Source organism: Hyaena hyaena, unplaced genomic scaffold (genome assembly GCF_003009895.1).
Source record: "Hyaena hyaena isolate Hyena2069 unplaced genomic scaffold, ASM300989v1 scaffold_607, whole genome shotgun sequence".
In the NCBI taxonomy this organism is placed as follows: domain Eukaryota; kingdom Metazoa; phylum Chordata; class Mammalia; order Carnivora; family Hyaenidae; genus Hyaena; species Hyaena hyaena.
In genome coordinates, this window is record NW_024081241.1 from 406,592 (window position 1) to 433,063 (window position 26,472).

Consider the following 26,472-nt stretch of genomic DNA (forward strand, 5'->3'; position numbering starts at 1 on the left):
TATCTGTAAAACTTTGATACAGTTACTACGGGTTCTATTTTACAACATGAAACACCACCTTCTTTAGTTTGGAATACAGGTATCTACCTCTCAGCTGTCTCTGTATTTTTTGCCTACTTCCATCTGCTTCAAACAAACCCAACGTTAAAATAAATACCCATTTTTTCACCTTTCAGTTATTGAAAATTTCACAAAAGTAGGTCTGAGGGTGATCTTTACAAGTTGTTCATTTTTAAAGTCAAGTCTTATCTAACACTCTTCTTGCACATTTCCAACATACTTGGAAAAGAGTAATTTAAAACTGAAAAAATAGTTGCAACAGTTCTGCATGACCAAATAATTCCCAACAGCCAAATAATTCTGTTTCAGACCATTTTTTTCTGGTTGAACAAAATGGTCATGTGGATAATCCGACAACTTAAAAACACACACCAGCTTCTTCCAGAAGCTGACAGAGGCACATGTAATATTACACAATTAATTTTAGAGGTGTATTATTATTACTGTTTTAAGTAATTTGTAAGTAGTTTAAAAGTTTAAAGGCATTAAAGGAAAAGAGAAAAGTGAAAGGAGAGAATGGCCTGGAGAATAATGAAAATTCTCATCTGATGTGGAGACAAACTGCCTCATTCACTACAGTGAAGGCTCACAAGTTTCAGTTATGGCCTGTAACTACATCCCAGGGGAGCAGAACCTAAAATTTATTGTCCAGATGTTCCTATTCTGACCACTCTACCAAAAACCCTATAGTGCAGTGTGGTCTGCCTGTGCTCATCTGGAGAGCTACTGATTTCACGGAGAATCCTTCAGATCCACCCAGTGTTTAGTGCTGGCCCTTCATCTCAGCTCTGGTCCTAATCCTCCTTTGAGCGATTGCACCCCTGAGTGAGCTCATAATCAAAAAACAAGCTAAAATGGTTTCATGAGAACTGGCTCCCTAGGTACAGAGAAGTAGGAAAAGTGAATTATTCCGTGTTTAGGAAACAAGTCCCACCAACTTTTTGGTGTAGACTTCTAAAAGCAGATACCGAGTTGTGGAAGTGAATGTGTCCTTGTGAATACACAGAAGGCAGGAAGCCAGCCCCCGCGGGGCTTCACGAATAGCGCGCATTGTCAGGGAAGCAGCGCTCTGACAGCATCAGGAAGCCACCCCTCGAGCACGCTCTCGGGCTTCCCCCGTGTGGGTCACTCTGGAAGTGACTTTACCGTCCTGTGCGTTTGAGACAGGTGAGAGGGGCCAGAAGAAAAACGAAATTGCGACCATCCCTCACTGGAGCTGTAAATGTCAATGTGAAGGATTCTTTGATATCGACTGTTTTCTCTTCTTTGAGTAACACAGAAACTATCTTTTAGTAAAAACCCTAGGTTCAAATGCTCGAGCTAATGTGAGAGGTTTACTTTTTGACGTGAAAATTTCAAATTGTGAAAAGTCATTTTAAGTATACTCATTAATGTAGATGTGTGTCCCGTGTTCATGATCTTCCTTAGGTCATTAAACAAAACGGCTACACATCTGACTGCAGGTATATTTATAGCCATGTAGAATTCTGCATAAATCACATCTCCTGCCTCACTTGACAGACAACTGAGTTGTCTGACTACGCGATACACCTTAAAAGCACCTGAATTTCATTTAAAAGGAGGTAAGATATACTCTTATCAACATGGTTGACCTAGAATTTTAATCAAAAAGCTACTGAGATCAGCTTTCTTCCTCCCAAAATGACACCTTGTTTCTCAGACTTTTAGAATTACAGTAGCATATTCCAGTTTAGTTATATATTCTACACATGCAGCTCAGGAGGTCAATGCAATTTCTTTAACGGCAGTGGAAAATGGAGCTCTAAAACACGTACTAAGAACGCATTTAGTCTGTTGCGCAATATGAAAAATGCTTTTTCCTAAAGGGAAATCCTAAGCATTATCGAGACTATAGATATGATGAACTTTCACTTCTCCCTTTTAAGCAACAGTCTTAGTAAATTAGTAAAAGTGACAGCTTTCAGGACCTTCACTTACACAGGGAATGAAAAAGCAGAGAATGAGGAAAATAAGGATAACCGAGCACCTGTTTCTCTCCACCTGAATTTCCAAAGGTGTGGCGGAGGCCATTCTGAATGACATTTGAGATCCCCTCCATGCTGAAGCGCTAAAGGCAGCAATATACGGCCCGGAGGAAAAGGACAGAGAAAGAAGTTCAAAGACTATTAGTAAGAATGCACCATGATGATTTATGTGCCCACGAGGCAAGCAGTTAGAAAATGCCACTACTCATTCACATAAAGCAGACAAAATCATGCTGTTTTTAAAATGATTTTGCTTCCATTTCTTTGCAAGTCAAATGCATAAACAACTGCTTTTATGCTACTGTATTCATGAAGAGTTTTCCTCACGTAGCTGATACATAAATTGGCTCCAATGTAAATATCATAAGTCATATACATATTTGTTTTTTGCAAAATTTACTATATAATTTTAAGATACCTTTTGATACTGTTTACCTACATTTTATCAAAAGTCTGCAAACTTAATGCTAACAGTATGCATATTTTCAGCCGAAGTTTCCATATTTCTACCACAAGTTTGGAGAAACAGTAACATAACATTTGGCAAAATGAGAGTGCTGTTACTTGGAGAGCTGATTACCGCTTCCCACTCGCTCTTCAGGCCACCTGCCATTGCCTCGGTGCAGAACTTATTTCTGGAGAGCAGAGTGGATCCCATGCGCCAGCAAGCCCCTAACACTTCCGCAGAGACTTTCCCACTGTTTCTAAAGATGATTCTAGCTTCTTTCCCCCAGCCGCCTCCAGGACTTCCTAGAACTCACTGTACTATAGAGAATACTTTTCCCCTAAACTACTTATCTTGATTTGTAACCAGTCTGCAGTGTCACCAGACACAGGGAAAAGGGTCCAGTGGCACCTCTCTGGCTGCTGAGTCAAAGGCCCGGGATGGATTCTTACACTGTGACTAATTAGGGCATCCTGGAACGGGAGTTCAGTCCTGATTCACCAGATGGGTCCTTTCTCTGGATTTTATAGAGGAAAGTGAATCACTAAACACATTTGAGGAGTCAATATAATGAAGATTTACCAGACCCCGAGGAACAGAAGAGGAAACCAAGGCAATGGTCTCTCCTTTGAACATGGTTTAGCCGAGTGGTTCTCAAAGTGTGGCCCAGGGATCCCCCGGGGGGTCCATGAAACACTTGTAGGGCCCATGAGCTCACAATTACTTTCTCAGAAATACTAAGACATGATTCACCTTTTTCACTTTCATTCTTTCACGACTTATAGTGAAATATCCCAAATGACAGGCTGAATGTGGAAGCAGATTTAAGAATCCAGCTCTCTTCGATTAAGCGAGATATTAACAAGACTGACAAAAATGCATAGCGATGCCATTTTTTCTCCCTAAATTTTAAAAAGCGTAGTTATTTTTCATACAAAACATGCTAGTTGTGTAAGCATTAATGAACTCCTTACTGGTATTTTTAAATGAATTGGTAAATTGTTCAAATTTTTATCTAATTTAGTAAATATCAACCAATATAGCCTATATAAACAGAAATCTCTTTGAGATCTTCAAAGAATTTTAAGAGTATAAAGAAGTCCTACCAACAAAAAGCTGAGAAACAGCAAGAAGTATATTTTTTGAGGGAGTAAAGTGACTCCTTACCAGTCACATACTCAATGGTGTTATTGAAAATGTGAGTACCAAATTTTACCATCTCTGAGAAACATGTACAACTATCTTCTCCTCCTGAGTGATCCTGCCCCATCTGGTCCTTCCCAGATGGGAGGCCAGTTTGTCCTGGCTGGCAAGAATCAAATGTCTGGTCCAGACACTTTGGCTGAACATACTTCACGGTGCTGATGGAGTAACTATCATCCTTGAAGAAGCAAGCTAGTTTTAAAAGAAAACTTACAAATAACTACTTTGTAGAGTTTTGTATTTGTAGATTTTTCACATGCTCTCACGTAATTTGTTCACATTTGTAAGCAGATTATCGAAAGAGATGAACTTCTTAGGCTCCGGAGTCCAGAGCCATTTTTTTTTTTAATTCTCTCAAATGTTAATTTCTCTCAAAAGCAACAAAGAGAAAAATTTTCTATATAACTTGACTCCATTGTAGACAATCTCAGTATAGATTCAGAAATTATCAAGCCAGGTGAATAGTTTTAGCAGCCATGCATCAAGGAACCAAGGTATATTTTACATTTGAACAGCATATTCTAAAAACACGATCTTTACTTCCTCGGTTTGGAACCTAACGGCTGTCACTGCAAAAGTAAAAGAAAGTTGATGTACATTCGTACATTCCTAGGTTACATATGTAATTCAGGCTTCCTTATTAAACGTGCAGGTGGGGACTTTGTGGTGCAAAGTCTTTAACTCTGGGCAGCCTGACGGCTTCTAGAAGATGGCTTTCGTGCAACCAGCACGTCAGGGCTGCTGGAAATAAGTAGGAACATAATCATGTGCTGCCACGGTGTCCTGAAAAACCACAAAACGAACAGCCGATCCCAGCAACAGAAATAAAGGGACTCTCCCTAGAACCTGCGCCCCTGGGCTGACGCGGCCCAGTCCCCACGGCGCCCTAAGCAGGGAAGCAGTGTGGCAGCTGGTAAGCTCCGGCTGCTCCCATTCGGCTAGGAAAATGACAGGACAGGAAAATCAAAGGGTTCGCAGGAAATAGAAAGAAACCAGCTAACAGATATGTCTGAGGACGCTCCTCCACCAGTGCTCTGGCGGCCATCGATTCCCACCCCTCCACCGACCCTTGGAATCACACGGTAGCCAGTCCCCCACCCCCCACCGACGCTGCGTTTTCGGACCCTTCCTCCTACCAGCCCTTTCTCAGGGGCAACGGTAAGTTCTCCAACCCTCGCGCTCGCTTCAGCAGCGCATGACTAGTTTCTCCAACCCTCAACCTACTTCCTTTCTTTCCTTTCCCCATGGTTTCCTCAGACAGCTCTCCCCAGGTCACTTCTCGATGCTGAGGGCCATGGACACTTTTCAGATCCCTCTGAGACAGCCCGGGAGCTCTCCGCCCTGCACCCCTCCCCTGGATTCCTACACGTCATCGTCTCCCTGAGCCCCCTCTGCCCCTCTGGTGGCTCCTTCGGAGGGAGAGGTGCCTCTTTCTCTGCTGGGCTCTCACATTCCGTGTCCCCTGGGATTCTGTCCCTGTTGTTTTCCTCATGCACACTCTCTGAATGTCCCCATTCCACCGTTTGATTCTCCTGCTTCCACAAATGTACACGCAGCTCCACTTTCCTAAGATCAGGAAAGGGCTGAGAACAGAGCCTGGCACTGAGGAAGGGGTTCGGTAAACATGAGCCAGTGTTACTACAACTTCCTTCCTGAGTGTCACTTGTGGGTTCAGTGGCCTCCTGGACCGCTGTACCTGAATACTGCTAAAGCCCATTTCATCCAAACTGAACTCCTTTTCCTCTCTCCTACAGAAAGTTAAAAACAAAAACAAAAACAAAAAACTCTTTAATCCTGTTCCTTTTTCAGCATTCTTTATCTTTCTCATGCATTTATCCACGCTTTCAAAAAATATGTTGAGCCAGATACTGTAGGTATTAATGACTCAGAATGAACACGTCCGCCAAAGCCCCTCCTCCACTCACGGCCTGCTGTTCCAGTAGAAGAGGGACAGAAAAAGTACAAGTAAATGGACTAGATCATTGCCGACAATGTGTTTCCAGCCGACAGCTACAATACGGCAATTAAAAACCAGATGCCTGTTTTATATCGGGAGGTGGAAGAAAAGCTCTCCAAGGAGGGGACATCTGAGCTGAAACATGAATTACACCCTCCCGGATGAGCTACAAAGGACAATGGACAAAAGAGCTCCTCTCAGAGAACAAAACCCAAAGCAGCCAAACTGGCCAACCAAAGAGCTCGCTCTGCGGCCAGCACACAGGGGTCCTGCTATGCTTCTCCACCAGGATGCGAAGCAGTAGCTACGGGGCATTTCCATTCTCCCCTCCTGCCCATAGGAAGTTTTTATGGCAGCGGCCCTGTTCTCGCTCCTTCTTTATGGGCAGATGTGCTAACATGGCAGGCTTCACCTCTGCTTCGCAGGGGCTACATCCAGCACTGACAGAAAGGGCAGGAGTCCCCCAAAGATGCCGGGCTTGAAGCCTAGTGCGGCTGCTGTTGACAGACCCGTACATCTCCCTTTGGGGAAGGGGTACGTGTGCTCTAGCTACACTGGTCCAAGTCAGGAATCAGTGACCTGACTCTTACTCCTCTCTTCCCTGGTGCCCGGCCAATAGATTCAGCCTCTCTCAGTATCTGAAAGTCAACCATCTTCCCATCCCTACTGTAACTCCTTGGCTCATTTCTTACCTGAATGAGTGCAACAGCCTCTGAGTCAACTTCTTATCTCTAGTTGCTCCCTTCCAATTAGTTCTCCTTGAAACACTGAAGTTGCCCTTCCAAAAGACAAATCTGAACATGTGATGGTCCACTTAAAACCTCTTTTTGGTTTCCTACAGCCTTTACATGAAGACCCAAATTCCTCAGCGTGGCATTCAAAGCCACTCAGTTCCGGGTTTCTCCTTTGTTACCTCCTCACCCTCTTCTTGAGGTACTTCCTCTCTCGCCTTCAGCTTTCTCTCTCAAGTTCTAGCCATGATGAGCAAACTGCAGGGCCCCAGATGGCCCTGTCGCCGCTGGATGGTTGCCCACACCATTCCCCTGCTTACTATGCCTGTCCTTTCTTCTTGTCCTCCAGATTCAACTCAGACCCCCAAACCAAACCAGGGGCAATAGTAACGTATCCACACCTTTATCATGAGATGGCGCCATGCACTAAACACATCAAGAACATGGTACCTGTTTTGAACACAGCAATGATCACTATATACCTAGGTTTCTCAACCTTGACAGTACGGACATTTGGAGTCAGGTAGTTCTTGGCTGGTGGTCGGTGGAGGAGGGGGCGGCGCATTCTAATGCATTGTGGGATGTTGAACAGTATCACTGACCTCTACTCGGAATGCTAGTAGCATTTCTCCTCACTCCATCTAGTTGTGACAAGGACACGTTTTCGGACACTGCCTAATGTCTTAGGGGGAGGCAAAACTGGTTTGGTTGGGAATCACTGCAACAAGTGCACTGCGTGCTTTGTGAGCTGGACCCAAAGGCCACGTGCAACACGTCCTTGGACGCTGGGGTTTACTCTGCATCCTCCATGCTCATGCCTAACACATAATTAGAGATCAACATATGTTTGTCTCACAGTAGTGAAAGAAAAGATAGTCAAGATATTTTTTAAAGTGGGGATGAAGCACAAGATCTAAAGAAAGAGCAGAAAAAGAAAAAAAAATATGGGTGAATTTTTAATAAATTCGACTAAGTTCTCAAAATTGCTGAGGGCAAAAATAAAGTCAGATGCTTCTTTCGTATGCCAACAAAGCACAAACCCACCCTCATCACACACACGAGGCATTTGATTGATAGTCACTGGCATAAATTACAAAATTCTTTAGCAATAATTACCCATATCAGTGAAGTACTTCCAGATATGGGGATGAAACTAGGAATCACACCTTAATCAAAAGTATTTGAAATCAGAAAATTTTTCAAGAATCAACTTGGATAGAAAAACGCTGGCTAGAACGCCGAGATGGGCATTCTCTCCCAGGCTTCCCACTAAGGTCTGATCTGATGGCAGTCACTAAACAAACTGAGGTCTTTTTCCTCACCAGTGAAACAGGTGATGAAATGATACCATTTTTAAAGCGCTCTTATCTATAAATTGTATGAATCTATGAACTAACTCAGCCAAGATGACACATGGTTTCTTGAAGAGGGCACACAAAAATCAAAAACACACACACACGCAATAGTAGAGGACTGACAGGTCACATAAGGTTATAATATAGGTGCTCTAGAATGGCAGAATTGCACACTCAGATGATACATTCAGAGTTATCTACTTCAATAGCATTTACAGTTGTGTGCTAAGCCAGAGTTTAACACTTCTAAGACCACAGCCCAAGAAGCTTAAAGCCTATGGCAACCACATCATGAGGAGATAAATTTTTTTCTCTTAATTTTTGGCAGGAGAGAAATTTTTTTTAAAGAGCTAAAAGGCAAAAATAATCTGAAGGTGAACGGAAGAAAGATGACATGACAAGACAGAAAGTTATCTGCCAAAGAAGTCAGCAGCGGAGGCCGGAAAAAGCCCACCGAACAACCTGGTCTAGGAAGTCAACGTGAGATTAATAAAGTAAGATAAACACCCCTGTCAACAAGGTGTGCAAAGCAATGGGGTGACTAAGAAATACAAAGCCCCTAGGTTAACAAAAGAGTAGCCAGTAGGAGGTGAACGAGCTAGATGGATCAAGGAACAGAAAGACCAGGCAACGGGACAAGGAAGAAACAGGAAACGAGCACAGAGCACACACGATAGATGGTTTTACAATTGCCCTATAAATTCCAAACAACAATACACATTTCTGGAAGGCAAAATGAACTTTAAAGAGAGAAAACCTCAGAGACAGATTAAATTTACGTTTTTAGTAAACATCACCTCATTTAGAAACACACCATGTATGACCTTGAGAGCAGACCTGGTGTGATTAGGTGCTTCTGGTACTAAACTGGGCCAGAGGAAAGATTTTGTTGATGCTGAAAATTTATTGGGGGGCGGGGGCAGGAAGAAGAGAAGGGGAGAAGCATTTCTTTGTTGAACATTTCTCACAGTAAAAGTACTACAGACACATCAAAGCACTTTCTAAAGCCTCAAGGTTAGGAATGCTCAATGAAATGTAGGATATTAAACATTTCTTACTTTTGTTTTATTGAAATAAACAACTATACTATTAAGTGATGTCAGAAAGCCCAATCCTGTTTCCACTTAATCTACCATTTCCAAATTTGAAGGATCCAAGTGTTCAAATTCAAAGTGAAGAGCTAGCAAAGACTCTGGGAGTCTCAAGTTATTTTGCAATCTATCCATCTGTTTCCACCATCTCTTTACAAAGGAGTTAACAGCTCCATAAAATGCCCTTCTCAGAATGGAATTTTTTATATGAGTCCATTTGTAAGCAGGAAAATGATTAAGCATTACAGTATTTACTTTATTGTTTCCCTCACTGCTGACAAAGTGCCAAAGTAACCTGGTAAGGACAGGGGAAGAAGTTTACTCAATACAGGGCTCCACTCACATGATTTACAATGAGAACACTCACAACTGCCTCATGACCATTTCCTTCCCTGGCATGAGTATGTATTAAGTCTCAAAATCAGTCATTCTCTGGAATCTTTTCCCATACAAAACCAGGAGCAACAAAGTGTAAACAAATATAGAAGATTAAAAACAAAAATTATAAAAATCTGAAAGAAGAAAGGAGCCAAGATCTCCAAGCCCATGCCTGCATGGCTCAGAAGAAGCAACACAGGGCCAAGGGTCCCTTGCACGTGCCCCTGTATAACTACACATCCTTGCACCAAGGGACACGGGTTCTCTGAGCAAAGGCCTCTTTTAACCCATTTATGAAATGGCAGTAAAATGAGTAAAATCTACAGGGTTGTTGTGAGGAGTCCATGGGAATCCCTTAGCAAAGCATTCAGCAAATACAGCTATCCAAAAATATTCAAAACACTCCTCTAAAAAGGCTAAAATAATATTGGGGACACAGCCCCCAAAAAGAAGTGGCCACATCTTTCTACTTTTCTCCAGAACAAGTTACAAGCAGTCTAAGTTCTCGTCATATGAATTCTCAGTGTATTCACTGAGAAATAATACACTCCTGATGACAGTCTCTAGCTTAAAGGACTTAAAATAACACAAAGAAAAGACACTACTGTCTATGACAAAACATACAAATCAGCCAAAAAGCCTGAACAGAAAACAAGTTACACTTGCAGGCAATTCAAGATCTTTCTGAACAACAAAAAGAAAAGAGTTAGAAAACACTATGGAAACCGGAAAGCAACAAGAATCGGATACAGCCATGTGTCTTGTTAATCCTTTTCTGGAGTCCTAAACATACCAAATCATTCTCTGCACAGAACATTCACCAGTGTAACTAATTTCACAGAAGGCAGGATCCAGACAGGGAAGAGTGAAACTAACCAGGAGGCCAGGAAATTCAGACTAATTCCTGCTATCAGACTTTTCTCTCAGCCTCATCTGATGCCCATTGGCACAGATAACTAACTAGCAGAAACTCTTCTAAATAATCCCAAATTCAAAGCTCAGTGTCAGAAAAAAAAGGTTAGAAAAAGCAATTAAGAAATGCTTTTCATCTATTTCGGACTCGTATCCTAATTTATGCTCTGACTTCATTAATATTCTTTTTACTCAGGAGGTTCAAAAGAAAGTGAGAAATTCAAACATAATTATTGTTCCTTATAAATCACATCATTTGCAATAGTTTGAATGACAGGATTTTCAAATATTAACTTCTAGAACAATAGTTTTAATTTCACATTCTTAAAATAATCAAAACACAAAACACAAGGAAAACAGAATTGAAAGCAATCGTTAAATGTAAAATAAATCGAAAGCAAAGATATTCAAATAATTAAGGTATTATCTAAGATGTAAAAACTGAGTCTGTTCACATTTCTTCAAGTCAAATATTTTCTTTAATTTTTAAAAAATTTTTTTAATGTTTTATTTATTTCTGAGAGAGACAGAGAGAGAGACAGTGTGAGCAGGGGAGGGTCAGAGAGGGAGATACAGAATCCGAAACAGGCTCCAGGCTCTGAGCTAGTGTCAGCACAGAGCCCGATGCGAGCTTGAACCCATGAACAATGAGATCATGACCTGAGCCGAAGTCAGACACTTAACCGACTGAGCCACCCAGGCACCCCTTATTTTTTTGAAAAAGAGTAAGAGTAGGCAAGTGGGGAGAGGGGCAGAGAGAGAGACAGAATCCCAAGCAGGCTCCATGCCGAGCGCAGAGCTCCATGCCACAACTCCAGGATCATGACCTGAGCAGAAATCGAGAGTTGTAGATTCAACTGACTGAGCCACCCAGGTGCCCCTCAAATCAAATAGTTTTAATGTGAATTACAAAGCAGTTATAAATGCAAATTCTACTGAAAATCTTTCTGTAGAAAAAAAAAAAAGATCCAAGTAAATTAGAAAATATGAACTGTACCAAAGCAGATAAACATGTGACAATGTCTTGAATAATTACACTACTATTTTGGAATTTCGCTCTCAGAACAGAAGGGTGTGGTATGAAGATTTTCTAAGTTAGGAGTGAAATGGAACAGTATCAACTTAATTTTTTCTATTTGAAGAACTTTTTACACTTCTATGTGATTTAATGTTAATATGGTAATTAAGTATTGGCAAACATTTTCAAAGCTATTAAGACTATGAGAAAAATAATTAACCCTGCTAATTTTATAAATTATTTCCTGATACTTACGAATACTCTAAGTATATAATAAGGTAAATACCTAGTAGTGCAATTACGGGGCCATAGGGTAGCTCTATCTTTAACTTTCTGAGAAGCCTCCACACTGTTTTTCAGAGTGGCTGTACCAGTTTGCATTCCTACCAACAGTGTGAGAGGTTTCCCCTTTCTCTGCATCCTCGTCAACATCTATTGTTTCCTGAGTTGTTAATTTTAGCCATTCTGACATGTATGAGGTGGTAGTTCATTGTAGCTTTGATTTGTATTTCCCTGATGCTGAGTGATGCTGAGCATTTTTTCATGTGTCTTTTAGCCATTTGTAAGTCTTCTTTGGAGAAATATCTGTTCATGTATTCTGCCCATTTCTTAACTGAATTATTTACTTTTGGCATCCTGAGTTAGCAACTGCACTACTAGGTATTTACCCAAAGGATACAAAAATACTTATTCAAAGGGGGCACAAGAACCCCAGTGTTTATAGCAGCACTATCAACAACAGCCAAATTATGCAAAGAGGCTAAATGTCCATTGATGAATGAAGAAAGAAGATGTGGTATGTATACACATACACATACACACACACACACACACGTACACAATCAAATATTAGTGATCTAAAAGAATGAAATCTTGCCACTTACAATGATGTGGATGGAACTAGAGTGTATTATGCTAAGCAAAATAAGTCAATCAGAGAAAGACAAATACCATATGATTTCACTCATATGCAGAGTGTAAGAAACAAAACAGATAAACATGGGCAAAGGGAAGGAAAAACAAAATAAGATAAAAACAGAGTGGGAAGCAAACTACAGGAGACCTTTTTTTAGGTTTATTTATTTATTTTGAGAGAGAGAGGGTGAGAGAGAGTGTGCCCACAGGCAGGACGGTCAGAGAGAGATGGAGAGAGAGAATCCCAAGCAGGCTCTGCACTGTCAGCACAGAGACCGATGCAGCGCTCAATCTCACAGATGGTGAGATCGTGACCTGAGCTGAAATCGAGAGCTGGATGCTTAACTGACTGAGCCACCCCGGATCCCCAAGAGACTCTTAACTACAGAGAACAAACTGAGGGTTGGTGGATGGGAGGTCAGTAGGGGAATGGGCTAAATGGGGGGTGGGCATTAAGGAAGGCACTTGTGATCAGCACTGGTGTTATATGTAAGTGATGAATCATTAAATTCTCCTGAAACTAATATCACACTGTATGTTAACTAACCTGAAGTTAAACAAAATCTTGGAAGAAAAAAGAATAAAACTCCCTGGCATATTATGGCTTTATGTAAATGTCTGTTATACTAACAAACAATTAGCAAACCTCTCCAAGGCATAAAAAGTCAAGAATAGACTCCTGATTTTTACTATGTTAACTGCTGTGTCATGAAAGCTCACTATTACCAGACATCAAAAGACAGTTGCAGAAAATCAATAGATAATGATAAACAAAAACTGGTGGTGACATACATTTCTCTAGGCAATTCTATCATAAAATAAATGTGTTCTACATCTAAACTAATTCATAATTCATAGGTGTGAATTATTAAAACAGTAAACATTACACATTCAAGTTTCTCTCCATCCTACACTGACCTTCCATTTTGTGGCCCTAATACTAATTTTTAGGAATATTTATTATAATAAGGAAAAATACAAAAGATCATAAGAGACTACTATGAAAAGTTATATCCCAACAAACTGGACAACCTAGAAGAGATGGATAAATCCCTAAAAACATAACAATCTTCCAAAACTAAATCGGGAAGGAATAGAAAATGTGAACAGGCTGATTACTAGTAACAAAACTGAATCAGTTGAGAGTAAACTCTCAACAAACAAAAAGTCCAGGACCAGATGGATTCACAGGTGAATCCTACCACACATTTAGAGTTAATACCTATCCTCTTTGAACTATTCAGAAAACAAACAAACAAACAAAACAGAAGAGGAAGGAAAGCTTCCAAATTCACTCTATGAGGCCCAGCACTACCCCAAAACCAAAGACGAAAGGAAGGAAGGAAGGAAGGAAGGAAGGAAGGAAGGAAGGAAGGAAGGAAGGGAGGGAGGGAGGGAGGGAGGGAGGGAGGGAGGAAGGAAGGAAGGGAGGGAGGAAGACAGAGAGACACACACACATACAGACTACAGCCAATATTCCTAATGACCATATATGCAAAAATCTCCAACACAATATTAGCAAACCAAATTCCACAATACTTTAAAAGAATCATTCACCTCAATTAAGTCAGATTTATTCCAGGGATGCAAGGATGGTTCAATACTCACAAATCAAAGAGATACATCACATTAACAAAATGAAAGATAAAAACCATATGATCATCTCAATAGATGCAGAAAAAAGCATTTGACAAAATTCAACATGTGATTATGATAAAAACTCTCAATAGAGTAGGTTTAAGAAGGAATGTACCTCAACACAATAAAGGCCATAGATGACAAACCCACAGCTAACACAATACTCTTGAGAAAAAGCTTTTAGGAACATGACAAGGTGCTCTTTTGCCACTTTTATTCAACACAATATTGGAAGCCCTAGCCATAGCAATCAGACAAGACATAAAAGGCATCCAAGTAGGTAAGGAAGAAGTTAAACTCTATTTCCAAGTGACATGTTAGTATATATACAAAACTCTTAAGACTATACCAGAATACTAGAATAAATGAATTCAGTAAAGTTTCAGGATATAAAATTAATATACAGAAATCTGTTGTGTTTTTACATACTCATACAAAGTAGCAGAAGAGAAATTAAGAAAATAATCCAATTTACAATTGCACCAAAAAGAATAGATTACCTAGGAATAAATGTAACCAAGAAGGTCAAAGACCTGTATTTTGAGAACTTATATAAAACACTGATAAAAGGAATTGATGAGAACACAAACAAATGGAAAGATATACCATGCTAATGGATTCGATAAATCAATACTGTTAAAATGTCCACAATACCCAAAGCAATCTACAGATTCAGCACAATCCCTCTCAAAATACCAATAATATTTTTCACAGAAGTAGAACAAATAATCCTAAAATTTGTATGGAACCACAAAGACCTGAATAGTGAAAGCAATCTTGAAAGAACAAAGCCGGAGGTATCACAATCCCAGATATCAAGATATACTACAAAACTGTAATAATCAAATAGTATGGTACTGGCATTAAAAAAAAAAATGGTTACATAGATCAATAGAACTAGCAAGAAAGCTGAGTAATAGGGGCACCTGGGTGGCTCAATCAGCTAAGCATCCGACTTCAGCTCAGGTCATGATCTCATGGTTCGTGAGTTCGAGCCCCACATTGGGCTCTGTGTTGACAGCTTGGAGCCTGGAGCCTGCTTCAGATTCTGTGTTTCCCTCTCTCTCCCTCTGCCCCTCTCCCACTCATATTCTGTCCTCTCTCTCTCAAAAATAAATTTAAAAACTTTAAAAGAGAAAAAAGAAAGTCCAGAAATAAATCCAAGCTTATCTGGTAAATTAATCTACAACAAGAGATGTAAGAATATACAATGGAAAAAAGACAGTCTCTTCAATAAATGGTGCTGGAAAAACTGGACAGCTCCATGCAAAAGAATAAAACTGGGCCACTTTCTTCCAACACACACACACACACACACACACACACACACACACAAACCCAAAATGGGTTAAAGATCTAAATATGAGACCTGAAACCATAAAATTCCTTAAGGGAAACAGAGGCAGTAATCTCTTGGACATCAGCCTTAGCAACATTTTTCTAGATATGTGACCTCAGGCAAGGGAAACAAAAGCAAGAATAAACTACTGGGACTATACACACACACACAGACACACACACACACACACACACACACACACCTTTTGCACAGCAAAAGAAGCCATCAACAAAACAAAAGGCAACCTACTGAATGGAAGAAGATACTTGCAAACAATATGTCTCATAAGGGGTTAATATCAAGAAAATATAACTTATACAACTCAACACCAAAGTAATAATCCAATTAAAAATGGACAGAGGACCTTAACAGACATTTTTCCAAAGAAGATATACAGAAGGCCAACAGAAACATGAAAAGTTGCTCAACATCACTAACCATCAGGAAAATGCAAATCAAAACCATGAGATATCACCCCACACATCTCAGAATAGCTAGTATCAAAAAGACAACAAATAACAAGTGTTGGTGAGAATTCAGAGGAAAGGGAGCCCTCATGCACTATAGGAATGTAAATTGGTGCAACCACTGTGAAAAACAATATGGAGACTCTTCAAAAAATTGAAACTAGTAATACCATATGATCCACTACTGGATATTTAGCCAAGGAAAACAAAAACACCAATTCATAAAGACATATGCACCACCTATATTTACTACAGCATTACTTACAATAGTGAAAATATGTCCACCAATAGATAAATGGATAAGGAAGATGTGGTGTATAGGTGTACACACACACACACACACACAGGAATATTACTCAGCCATAAAACAATGATTTCTTATTCTTTGCAACAGCATAGATGGCCCTAGTATTATGCTAAATGAATAAGTCGTACAAATACCATATTATTTCACTTCAGTGTGGAATCTAAAAAATAAATGAATAAACAAACACCAGAAACAGACGCATAAATACAGAGAACAAATTGGTGGTTGCCAGGAGAATGGGGGTACAAATGGGTGAAGGCGAGTGGGAGGTACGGGCCTCCAGTTATGGAATGAATAAGTTACAGGGATGAAAGTAGCTCATTGGGAATATAATCAGTGTTACTGTAATAGCACTGTATTGTGACAGTTGGGCACTACACTGGTGATGAGCATAGCATAATGCATAGAGTTGCCAAATCACTATGCTATACACCTGCCACTAATGTAACCTTGTGTCAACTATACTTTAAAAAAGAAGTCTGTAGAGAAATGCAATCAAATATAACCAACAAGTTACTGTTAAAAATGTATTAATATTTACATTCACATATATACGGTAGACTTTATATTCTCAAATACCACTACTTAGAAAAAGTGGGGGAAGGGGATCAGTCCTTTCTCCACTTCTCCTCTACCTTCTTTAAACTACTATTTATTGCTGTCTATAAATACAGTGTACCCAGAGGACTGCCAACATTTTTAAGTTTTTTACTTGGCCCCAAATCTACAGGACATCTGGTCTACCCGCTGGCTATCTTCACCTCGCTCCTGGGAATCTGACATACACAGCACAAAGGTCTAGTGCTAGGCAGGTTGCCTTAGGCATGTGGCTTGGAGATGAACTGGCCAAGGCATCACCACATGCAGGCATAACTCAGGCTGCTGGATGGGGCTCTGAGGAAAGGAATAACTCAACACACTCAGACAAAATAAGACTAAATTTTATAACAAATTTTAGTCACACTATAGTGATCTTTTTATATAAGCTCACTTAAAGGGAGTTTGCATCTTTTTTCCTTCAAATTTTTAATTTTGCTAAATGTTAGTTGAAATCAGGAGTTGGCAAACTTTTCCTATAAAGGGCCAGAGAGTTAATATTTTAAGTTTGTGGTCCACACAGTCACAGTCTCTGTCACAACTACCCAGTTCTGTCCTTATAACACCAAAGCAGCCATACACCATATGGAAATGAATAGACATGGCTTATTTCCAATAAAACTTTATTTATAAAATGGGTAGAGGGCCAATCTGGCCTTCAGGCAGTAGTTTGCCTTGTCAATCCTCAGTCTAAATCATCTCAGCAAATGTGAAATTTAAAAATTCCAAATTAAAAAGAAGCACAGAGGAAGGAAAGAAAAAAAAGCTAGGTGTACCTTATTATAAGCAAAAGCCCCCAATTCAAATAGGTATGTCAGAACAGATCCTTCTAAACTATGAGCTTAGCACAAACTGGAATAACTTCAGAATAATATAATAGGAGCTATGTAAATGAAAATAAATTTCACTTACCTTTAAGTCAGCTCTGTTGAAGATTAAATGAAAACTATTACTGGGGCATTTTTGCAGGCAGAAGAGAAACAAAACAGATTTGACTATTCATCATAATCTGAGCTAACTGAGTCTTAAATACAGAGCAATGCATCTGTGAAAGAAAGATATAAGAAAGAGTATCTATCATCCAAGTCCTAGCTGCCCCCCAACTTGAAGCAGTTATCTCCCCAACCCCCAAAAGCAACAGAACAGGGCAATATGATTCTTTTCATAACAGAGTTACTGATTCCTAATACACCAAAAGTTTTCAAAATAAACCTCTTCAGGTTATACTGAAGCAATTAAACATTTTTGCTGGTACTAAGTCCAACACGTGAGAACTCGCTCTTGAAAGTTCAATGTGATTATGGCAAAGAGAAAACTATACATTCCTATCTTCTCAACCCTAGACTTAGAATACACAGCCTTACATGTGACTTTTAATTTAAAAACACTACTGGATTCTAAATGAGGAAATATGGCCATTTCATCCATACACTGAGGTATGATGCCAAGCGAGTACTCATTAATGTCTTTACAACTTCAGGTAACTCTAGGTGACAACCACTGCTAAATTAAGATGTAACTGTTGGGGTACCTGGGTGGCTCAGCAAGTTGACCCTTGATTTTGGCTCAGGTCATGATCTCACAGTTCACAAGTTCAAGCCCCACGTCAGGCTCTGCACTGACAGTGTGGAGCCTGCTTGGGATTCTCGCTCTTTCCCTCTCTCTCTGCCCCTCTCCTGCTCACTCTCTCTCTCAAAATAAATAAAAATTTTTTAAATAAAATTTAAAAAAATAAAACATAACTGGTATATTTGGACTTGTTCTTGTATTCATGTAAACTGCCACTGAATTTCAATGATCTGTGATTCTATTCAATATAAACAGAAGACTGGCCAAAGAACAAAAAAAATTTAAAAACCACCTGATAGAACAATAATTCAAATATGACAAATCCAAATCCTCTGGGATTCTACCTCCTCTTCGATGAAGTTTCAATTCAACAAACAGGCATTAAATGATGTGCAAAGAACCAAAAATTAGGTGAGATGCTAAACAATGAAACAGTGTGAATGAGCCTTTGGGAAGGCTGATGATGATAAATTATGATACTATGAGAACAAATGTTTACTCTCATAAATAAATATGGAAAACAGGCAACTCACAAGAGATACAGAAGTCAACAGTTCAAACCATTATTTGCCTTTCAGATCAACAAAAGATCAAAAGATCGGTGGCCAGTGATATCCATCGTTGGCTGGAGGTGTAGGGAAATGGTTGCTCACACATGCTGTTACTGGGTTTCATTTCTGTAGAACAATTTGAAAAGTTGGTTGTGTAAAACCCTCCAAAATCACATATCCTTTGACTCAAAAATTCCACTGATATCAGTGAATGAGCAGACTGTTCCACTAACCCAAAGAAAAATATAGAAGAACTACATTCAACGTTAGGAAAATGGTAACTTTAGTTCGACAAATTTCAGAGAGAAAGATCTAGTAGGCAGGTGGCATACAATAACTAACATTTACTCAGGATATATGCTAGTCCTAACATACATTATTCCATTAAGTCCTCCCAAAACTCAAAGGGAGATAGATGTACTCACTGACAGAAGCACGATCCAAACACAGCTCTTACCCCAAAGTTCTTAATCAATAGGCTACTCAGCCTCCATGGGTTTGACACCTGACAGAAAATTCCAAGGTAGAAATACAGATGTGCAAGTTTATCTTTCTTTCACACATTTATTCAGCAGAAATTTGAGTACTTAATGTTACATCTAAGGATATAAAGAAGATAAAGTGACATTTCCTATCCTTAGGGAACCTGACAGATAGACATGAAAACAAAAAACTGCAGTACTGTGTGACAGTGCCAACAGAAACAGTCATGAGGAATAATACTAAGCCCAAAAGAAGGAAAGACTAGTCAATTCTGCATTGGAGGAAGAGTCATCAAGAAAGGCTCTAAGAAAGGAAGACAATGCTTGACCATGATTTTGAAGGTCGAGTTAAAAAAAAAAAAAACGTCTCCCAAATGGACTGGGGGAAACAGGAAAGGAGGGTCCCTCCAGAAAAGGGAATGGCATGTATAAAAGTACCAAGGCCCAAACAGCACAGTCAGTTCCAAGAAATGCACACAGGTCATCAAACTGATTAACAGACAGTACCATCAACCACTCCATTTTCCACTCCCACCCCTCTCTTTTTCCTGATGCTTTAGGAACAAAGTGTCTCCAAAATTAACACCTAAAGAGTTTAACTCTGCTCTGTTCCCACCCAGATATTTCATTACAGTATCTTTGGGCCAAAGTGAACAGCTAGCAAACATGGATAGAGTGTTATACCAACTACAAACTGCTGTTTTGTTTCAATGACACATGTTTAAGGAAAAATGGAAGGAAGGCTACTCCATGCTTAAGGAAAGAAAACCACGTCCTGCTACTAAAACGAAAATATCTAAGGGAAAAAGAAAACAGTGACCAATGTTGCTAGAAAGCAGGTAATACATGGTATCTGTAAGAAGGTCACCAATTTTTAGAAATCTGTGTCATTGATAACTAACTCTTAGAGATCAGGCCCTGTCCAAACCACGTGTTTTATAAAATGCCTAACAAGGTACTATCCTTGGCAATCTGTTTATCCGATTGGCCGGTTCACTTGAGGTTCTTCTGAGCCACCCACCACTATTTTCAGAATCATGGGTTTGGGGCTCCTTGAGTCACAGATGGGATGGTCTTTCTCCAGCTTACAGAGGGAACTAGTACCACAAGCACGGCAAGGCCCTCAGTAATATGATGAAAGGTTTTGTTGCAAATAGTAGATCAGGACTCGAGAAGCAACTTCATGGGTCCAAATACTGTGAAAAAATCGACTTTCACTATGAATCTATTTCAAGACTCATAAAGTTCGAGCAAGAGCTAAATCTTGCCTTGCCAGATCTATTTCTCAATATAAATGTCATGTACAATTACATGATGAATCCACTCTAACCCTTTTTCTATGGGAGCTACGAAAAGAAGCCTTTAAACCCCTCTAGGGACAAAGTTATTTTCCTCAGCCAAGTGTTAACTCCAACGTATGGAGGGTTTACATGTAATTCCTAACAGCAGACAGCCAGGAATTACCAACCACGCTATGACTTTTTAACTAAGCATTTCATTTAATCACACTTGTATAATAGGGCAAGTTAAAAGGTGCAATTAAAAAAAATATATATGACATACAAATTTTGCTCCAGAAATTTAAAGCACACTTTCTAGAACCGTATATTCAAACAAATGTTTGGGGTTTGGGTTTTTTTTCCTTTTCCAGAGTAATCACTAGAAGCAACTAAATATCACCTATTCAGCCAATAATGTCATTTCTGAAAAATATTTTGTACCACATATCTGAGAACTTTTTCAAAGTCACTTTATAAGCTATGTCCTTTCTATACACAAGTAGACATCACACTGAGACCATGTATTTACCCAGAGGCCCAAGGAGACAACAAATGGGCTAAATGGCAAGATCTTTTTGTTTGTATCAACTGCTCACTGGTGACCCAGCAACCCCGAACTGCATTCTCTTTCCTGGATTCCATTAGAGGCTGGTTAGTGAGAACTACTTCTCTGATAAACATTTTTTTTTTAATATTTTTATTTATTTCTAGGAGAGAGAGAGAGGGGAGAGACAGCGTGAGCAGGGGAGGGTCAGAGAGAGAGGGAGTCACAGACTGAAACAGGCTCCAGGCTCTGAGCTGGCAGTCAGCACAAAGCCCGATGCGGGGCTCGAACCCACGAACCGCGAGATCATGACCTAAGCGAAAGTCGGACGCTTAACCGACTAAGCCACCCAGGCGCCCCTCTGATAAACATATTCTTTAGAAAAACAAATAAACCAAGACTTAAAGGCAGAACTTACATTATTATAAACTGTAATAGCTAGTTTGGGATAATTCGTACTACCAGGTTATCAATATCATGAATGAAAAAGATACATTCCTTTTAGGAAAATGGATCCCTTTGCTCAACCATTATACTCCAGGAAAATAAAAATCAACAATCCTTCAAATACAAATAATATGAAGGTGGCAATACATAAGTCTCAAATGATCAAAGAAAAATGAAACGGCCCAAAGACCAATAAGGAAATGCAGCTCCTATCATTAATTAGTGAATGTTTATGATGGAGTTGAATCATGTGAAATCAAGAGGACCGCTTAAGAAAACCAAAAAAGCAGAAAACAAGAAATTTTACATGAAGAGTCAAAGATGCACATATTCTAAACTTTTTCGTCGCTGGTCAGAAATATTCTAACCTGCCCAACTCTAGGGCAAATGGCTGATGCCACAGAACTGCCTCCAACGCCTTCATGTTCAGACTTCACTGATGGATCAGGAGGAAGCGGGCTACAAATCGGTCTCTGCTTTTAGGCTCAGCACAGGTCAGCAACCCTTCTACGCCCCCTCTTTTAATTGTTTATTATACGAATCCTACAAGATGAGCAAAAATAAGAAAATAATACCATTCCTAAGCGCGCCGCCCAAACATAAGTAACCACCGTTAACGCTTTGATACCTTTAAGACACCCTCCTTCTTTCTTCATCTTCCTTCCACTTACTTCTCTGCCCATCCCCGTATGGAGCCCCCAGATAACCACTGGACCCTCACCAGGAGACCCCTGTTCTGAAACTGCTAAGCACAGGGCATCCTCCACCAGAACCTGCCGGCACTGCGGTGAGAAGCACGCGCGGGTGCGGGCGCCGCCTGCCTGCCCCCAGGCCTGGAGCGCTGGCACAGCGGGGAAGGGGCTTCCAGGCGCTCGAGGACTCCTGCAAAGCACCACTTACTGTGCCGGGCATGTGACTTCTCTCGTTCTTCCCATTCTGGGAGCTGCCGTTCTTGAGCTTCTTTTTCTTTTTGGCTGTCTCTTTGTGCTCTTTCTGTTTGTTCTGCACTTCAATGAGAACAGAAATAAAGCTGTTTTTCACTTCCTTTTCGAACTCCAGTTCGTCTCGCAGGGCCAGCTGCTGCACCAGCTCCTCGGAGTATTCCTTGATGGCAGTCTCAATTTCTTCCAGCAGCTCGTTTAATTCCGAGACCGAGAGCCTTCTTACTCCTGCGACCAGAAGCAAAGCACAGCAGATACTGAGACAAAAATGTTTCGGGAGAGCAGCACAACAGGGTGTTTCATGCCAAAGGAGTGGAAACCATAGTCTAAGCAATGAAACTGTTCACGATCTTCTCCTCATCCTCAAACTTCTGGTGGGCAGGTCTGAGCAGAGGGAGGTGGCACAGTCACTTTTCAAGAGGCTGAGGAGTGTAACAGCACTCTTTAGTTGTCTAACTCAATCATCCCACCAATAGCACTCCAGTCAAGACTGAAAAAGCGTGAACAAGAAACAGAACAAACGTAACAGCTGAGGGAGAGTGCCCAAACTACCTGCTCACAAGAAACTGCAAGCAATTTAGCAGGGTTCTGGCACACTTCAGAAGACAGCAGTTGATCTGAAAGAATTAAACTAAATACATATTTAATCACATATGCCCCAGTGTGTGCATTTTTTTTTTTTTTTGAGGACTGGGAAGATGAAAGGAAGGCTTGCTCCCTAAAACCCACTTCAGATTGTTCTCAGCACTTCTCCTCACGTGAGACTATGACATCACTAAAGCCCCAACCCCCAGTACCTCAGAATGTGGCTGTATTTGGAGACGGGGTCTTTACAAAGATAATTAAGTTAAAATGAGGTTGTTAGGGTGGGCTCTAATCCAGTGTGAGTCATGTCCTTATAAAATGACAAGATTACAACAGAGACACACGCAGAGGGAAGACCTCGTGAGGACACAGAGAAGATGGCCATCTACAAGCCAAGGAGAGAGGCCCCAGAAGAAACCAAACCTGCTACACCTTCACCTTGAACCTCTAGCCTCCAGACCTCTGAGACAATAAATTCCTGTTGTTTAAGCCCCCAGCATGTGGTTCTTTGTTACACAGCCCCAAGCCAACCAGTACAGGAGTCAAAGGTGAGTATGACAAAGCCCCCAAGCAATGATAAAGATATGCCTGAGTATCACTGGAGGGCTGATGAAGGGTACATAACTTTGCCTGTGGAGTGAAAGCTTTCTGGAGATGGTGTGAGATACAAAGGAAGTCTAAAGAGCGTGGATTGAAGGAGGGTGTCTTACTCTCTTCATAACTGCTAGTACTGGACCTCTTAAGAGTCTGGATTTCCTGGGACAGCATCGATAGCCGATCTGACTGTGTGGGTGTCTCGTCATCTTCTGGGTCTGGAGACTCCTGCATCATTTCTTCAATTTCTTCAATAACCTTCCAAAATACACACACCACTGTTAATCAGATATATGTCGGAAAAACAATCTCTCTGCAACACGGTGCTCGCCTGAGGCAACCAGAGAAGAAGGGCACTGAATTATCCGCTAACCAACACTGTGTAGGAGTTGGTGTTCTGAACAATCACACTTTTGACTGTTAAGAGTGAAGATGGTTTATCAAGGAAAAAAATTTACAATATGCTCAACATAAAATGAAACAGAATATGATTTAATATGTCCATCATGATTCAGTACATCTATCCGATCTTGAAGGTCTGAGAAACGGTGCAAAACACAGGTACAATTTTCCTCAGATGTGCTAGAACCAGATCATCGTTAAAGTCAAAAGAAAGCAAAGGACAGAAAATTTACCATATGCCACATGCAAGTAATCAATAAGCCATTTAATCAAATAGACATAAAATTTTTAAAATACAACAGTGTAAAAAATAAAGCAAGAAATTATCTCTATGGCAGTAAAATTTTCCTTTAACAGCAGAAAAGGAATGTCATATATTAATTCCATGAAAGATTATGAGACACCCAAAAATTACTTGACCTGTAGAAGCTTAAAGAAGAAAACAAAGCTGCACAAAAGCAGGAAAATTTCAGAAATATCTTTCAAACAATGATCTACTGTCATTTGCAACGTTGCTCGAATCTTCCAACAGTACTTTGTCCTGCTCCACTTTTTAAAAGTTGAGAAGGATACAGAAGTCAGCGAACACGTAAAACCACAAAAATTAATCAACAGTTAGAAAAAATAGGCCTAAGAGTTAAAAAAAAAAAAAAAAAAAGAAAAGAAAAAAGAAACTATTAGAAAAAATACAGGATGAATCAGCAAGCTTAAGGGCAAAGAAAAGTAAATCTGAAGAAGGTGGGGATTATGGTAATTAGTAAGAAGATTTTCTCAAATAGGCATTATAAAACAGTACAATGAAATGCCAGAGGAGGCTGCAGAATCTATTTCTCTAAGTCTCAGAAGCGGGAACAGCTTACGGCATTCAGGCAGATAGATTACAGAGGGGACCATGAACTTGCAGGGTCACGTATTTCCCTGAGATATCATGATCAACCTCCCATAGCCCTCTCACCTATTTGGCATTTTAAGCACCCGTTCTTCCCAGGCCTAGAATAATTAACTAACCACAAATATGACAAAGGAGTATCAAAATGGCTCATTTTAATGGACCCCTCCCAACCTTGCCATAACATATCTCCTTCCTGACCTCATCTTTCCAGCCTAGAAACGCAATGTGGCAGTGTTCATAGTCAGAGCGGCCACAAGCATGTTGTTGCAGGAAGGAGTTCTCACACCACATTCTGACGACACAGCAGCAGTGGGAAGAGTATTCAGACAATGAGAAAGCTGATTCAAGTGGTTTACATGAACACGGGGTTGACATTACGAGAGCATTCCACAGGAATAAAGCTCACTTCTTTCTGGGTGCACGATGCGCACTTCTAATAAGTGCTAATGATTCTTACACAGGCTTTTAGAGGAACTGGGTGATTTCTGCACAGATACATTATAGTTTGCCCATGTCTTGTCAACCCTAAGAAAGTACCAAACTCACGGTATCTTTTATGATTTCAGGTTAAGCAATAACCCTCCCATAGTAATATACTCACTGCACTGATTTAACGAGGCCTATATTGGAAAACTGCCTATCTTGAAGAATCTTCCCAACTAACATAATCCCATCTGCTTCAGATTACATATACTTTCTTCTTTTCTCAGTGGAGGAGTTAACTGATAAGCCCACAGAAACAGAAAATGCAGGAAAAATAAGTAGATTCCAACAACCCGTCACTTATTGCCAAGTAAGAAATCGTTTTTCAGCTCGGGGTTCCCCTTTCCTTTTGTCGATGAATTTCTCCGCAATACCTGATCTGCAGTGAAGAGGGGCTCTTCGTTAACGCAGGAGACAATGATGGAATGCATATCCAGCTGTTCTCTCAGTTCCTCGTCGTCTGACGTATCAAAGAGCAAACTGTCACTTATCTAAAAGCAAAATAACCCACTGTTAAAAGTAGGACAATCTGATCACAACAGAGTCACAGTGTCTGGGTGAGGAAGAGCCTTCCCTCAAAAGGGAGAAATGACTACAATCACTGCATGCCAGGCAGTGTGTGAAGGGCTTTACATATTCATCTCAAACACAAATGAGGGGAATGGAAAATAAACATGAAATTGCCAAGATGCTGTCTGCATCCCTTACCACCTGATACAGACACACACTCAGCTACTTTTTCCAGGGAGAAGAATGTTATACACAGTATTTATCAGGAAGTTGCAGGCAATGATAGAGATGCCCCAAGAAGGGAACAGGCAGGGCTAGTTATTTAGTTAACAATCTATCAGTAAGAGTAGTAGATGTTAAAATTCCACAGATAACATAAAGTTAATTACTTTCAAACTAACTTCTAATATTCAGGGTAAAATATAAAGAATTGACTCCCTGGAACTGTCCACAGGGGTCATACTTCACCTTACAGCTGAACATCTCTTCTTCCAAAAATAAAATCTCTCTAGGTTCCGAGAAAATCTTTCAGCCTAACTGTGCTGTGAGTTTCTGTTTGCTTCACTGCCATTTTCCACCCTGCTCTGAGCCTTGGGAGGCTGAAGTTTATGGACTAAATCAAAGGACACCTTTGACCTATGGCTTCCAGTTGGGTTAAGAACTACTGGCAAACACTACCAGGAGCCTGGAGGTGGGAGGCTGAGGGCGGGACACTTTGCTGTCTCCCTCCCGGTCAGACTGCCAAAAGCTGCGGATCTTGTCAAGCTGACCTG

General features: G+C 40.3%; 1 protein-coding gene across 2 annotated transcripts in view; it reads right to left on the minus strand.

The window, feature by feature from the left end:
- FEZ2 (fasciculation and elongation protein zeta 2) overlaps nucleotides 1-26,472 on the minus strand; it is a 44,026-nt gene that overhangs the window by 6,180 nt on the left and 11,374 nt on the right. Inside the window, exons 3-6 of one of the 2 annotated variants that reach the window (XM_039257233.1) lie at nucleotides 25,564-25,680; nucleotides 23,529-23,670; nucleotides 22,193-22,461; nucleotides 2,069-2,149 (exon numbers count right to left, since the gene is read on the minus strand). In XM_039257233.1, coding sequence (XP_039113164.1) covers nucleotides 2,069-2,149; nucleotides 22,193-22,461; nucleotides 23,529-23,670; nucleotides 25,564-25,680 — 609 coding nt within the window. The remainder of the gene's footprint in view (nucleotides 1-2,068; nucleotides 2,150-22,192; nucleotides 22,462-23,528; nucleotides 23,671-25,563; nucleotides 25,681-26,472) is intronic. The other variant, XM_039257234.1, reaches the window with a different exon arrangement.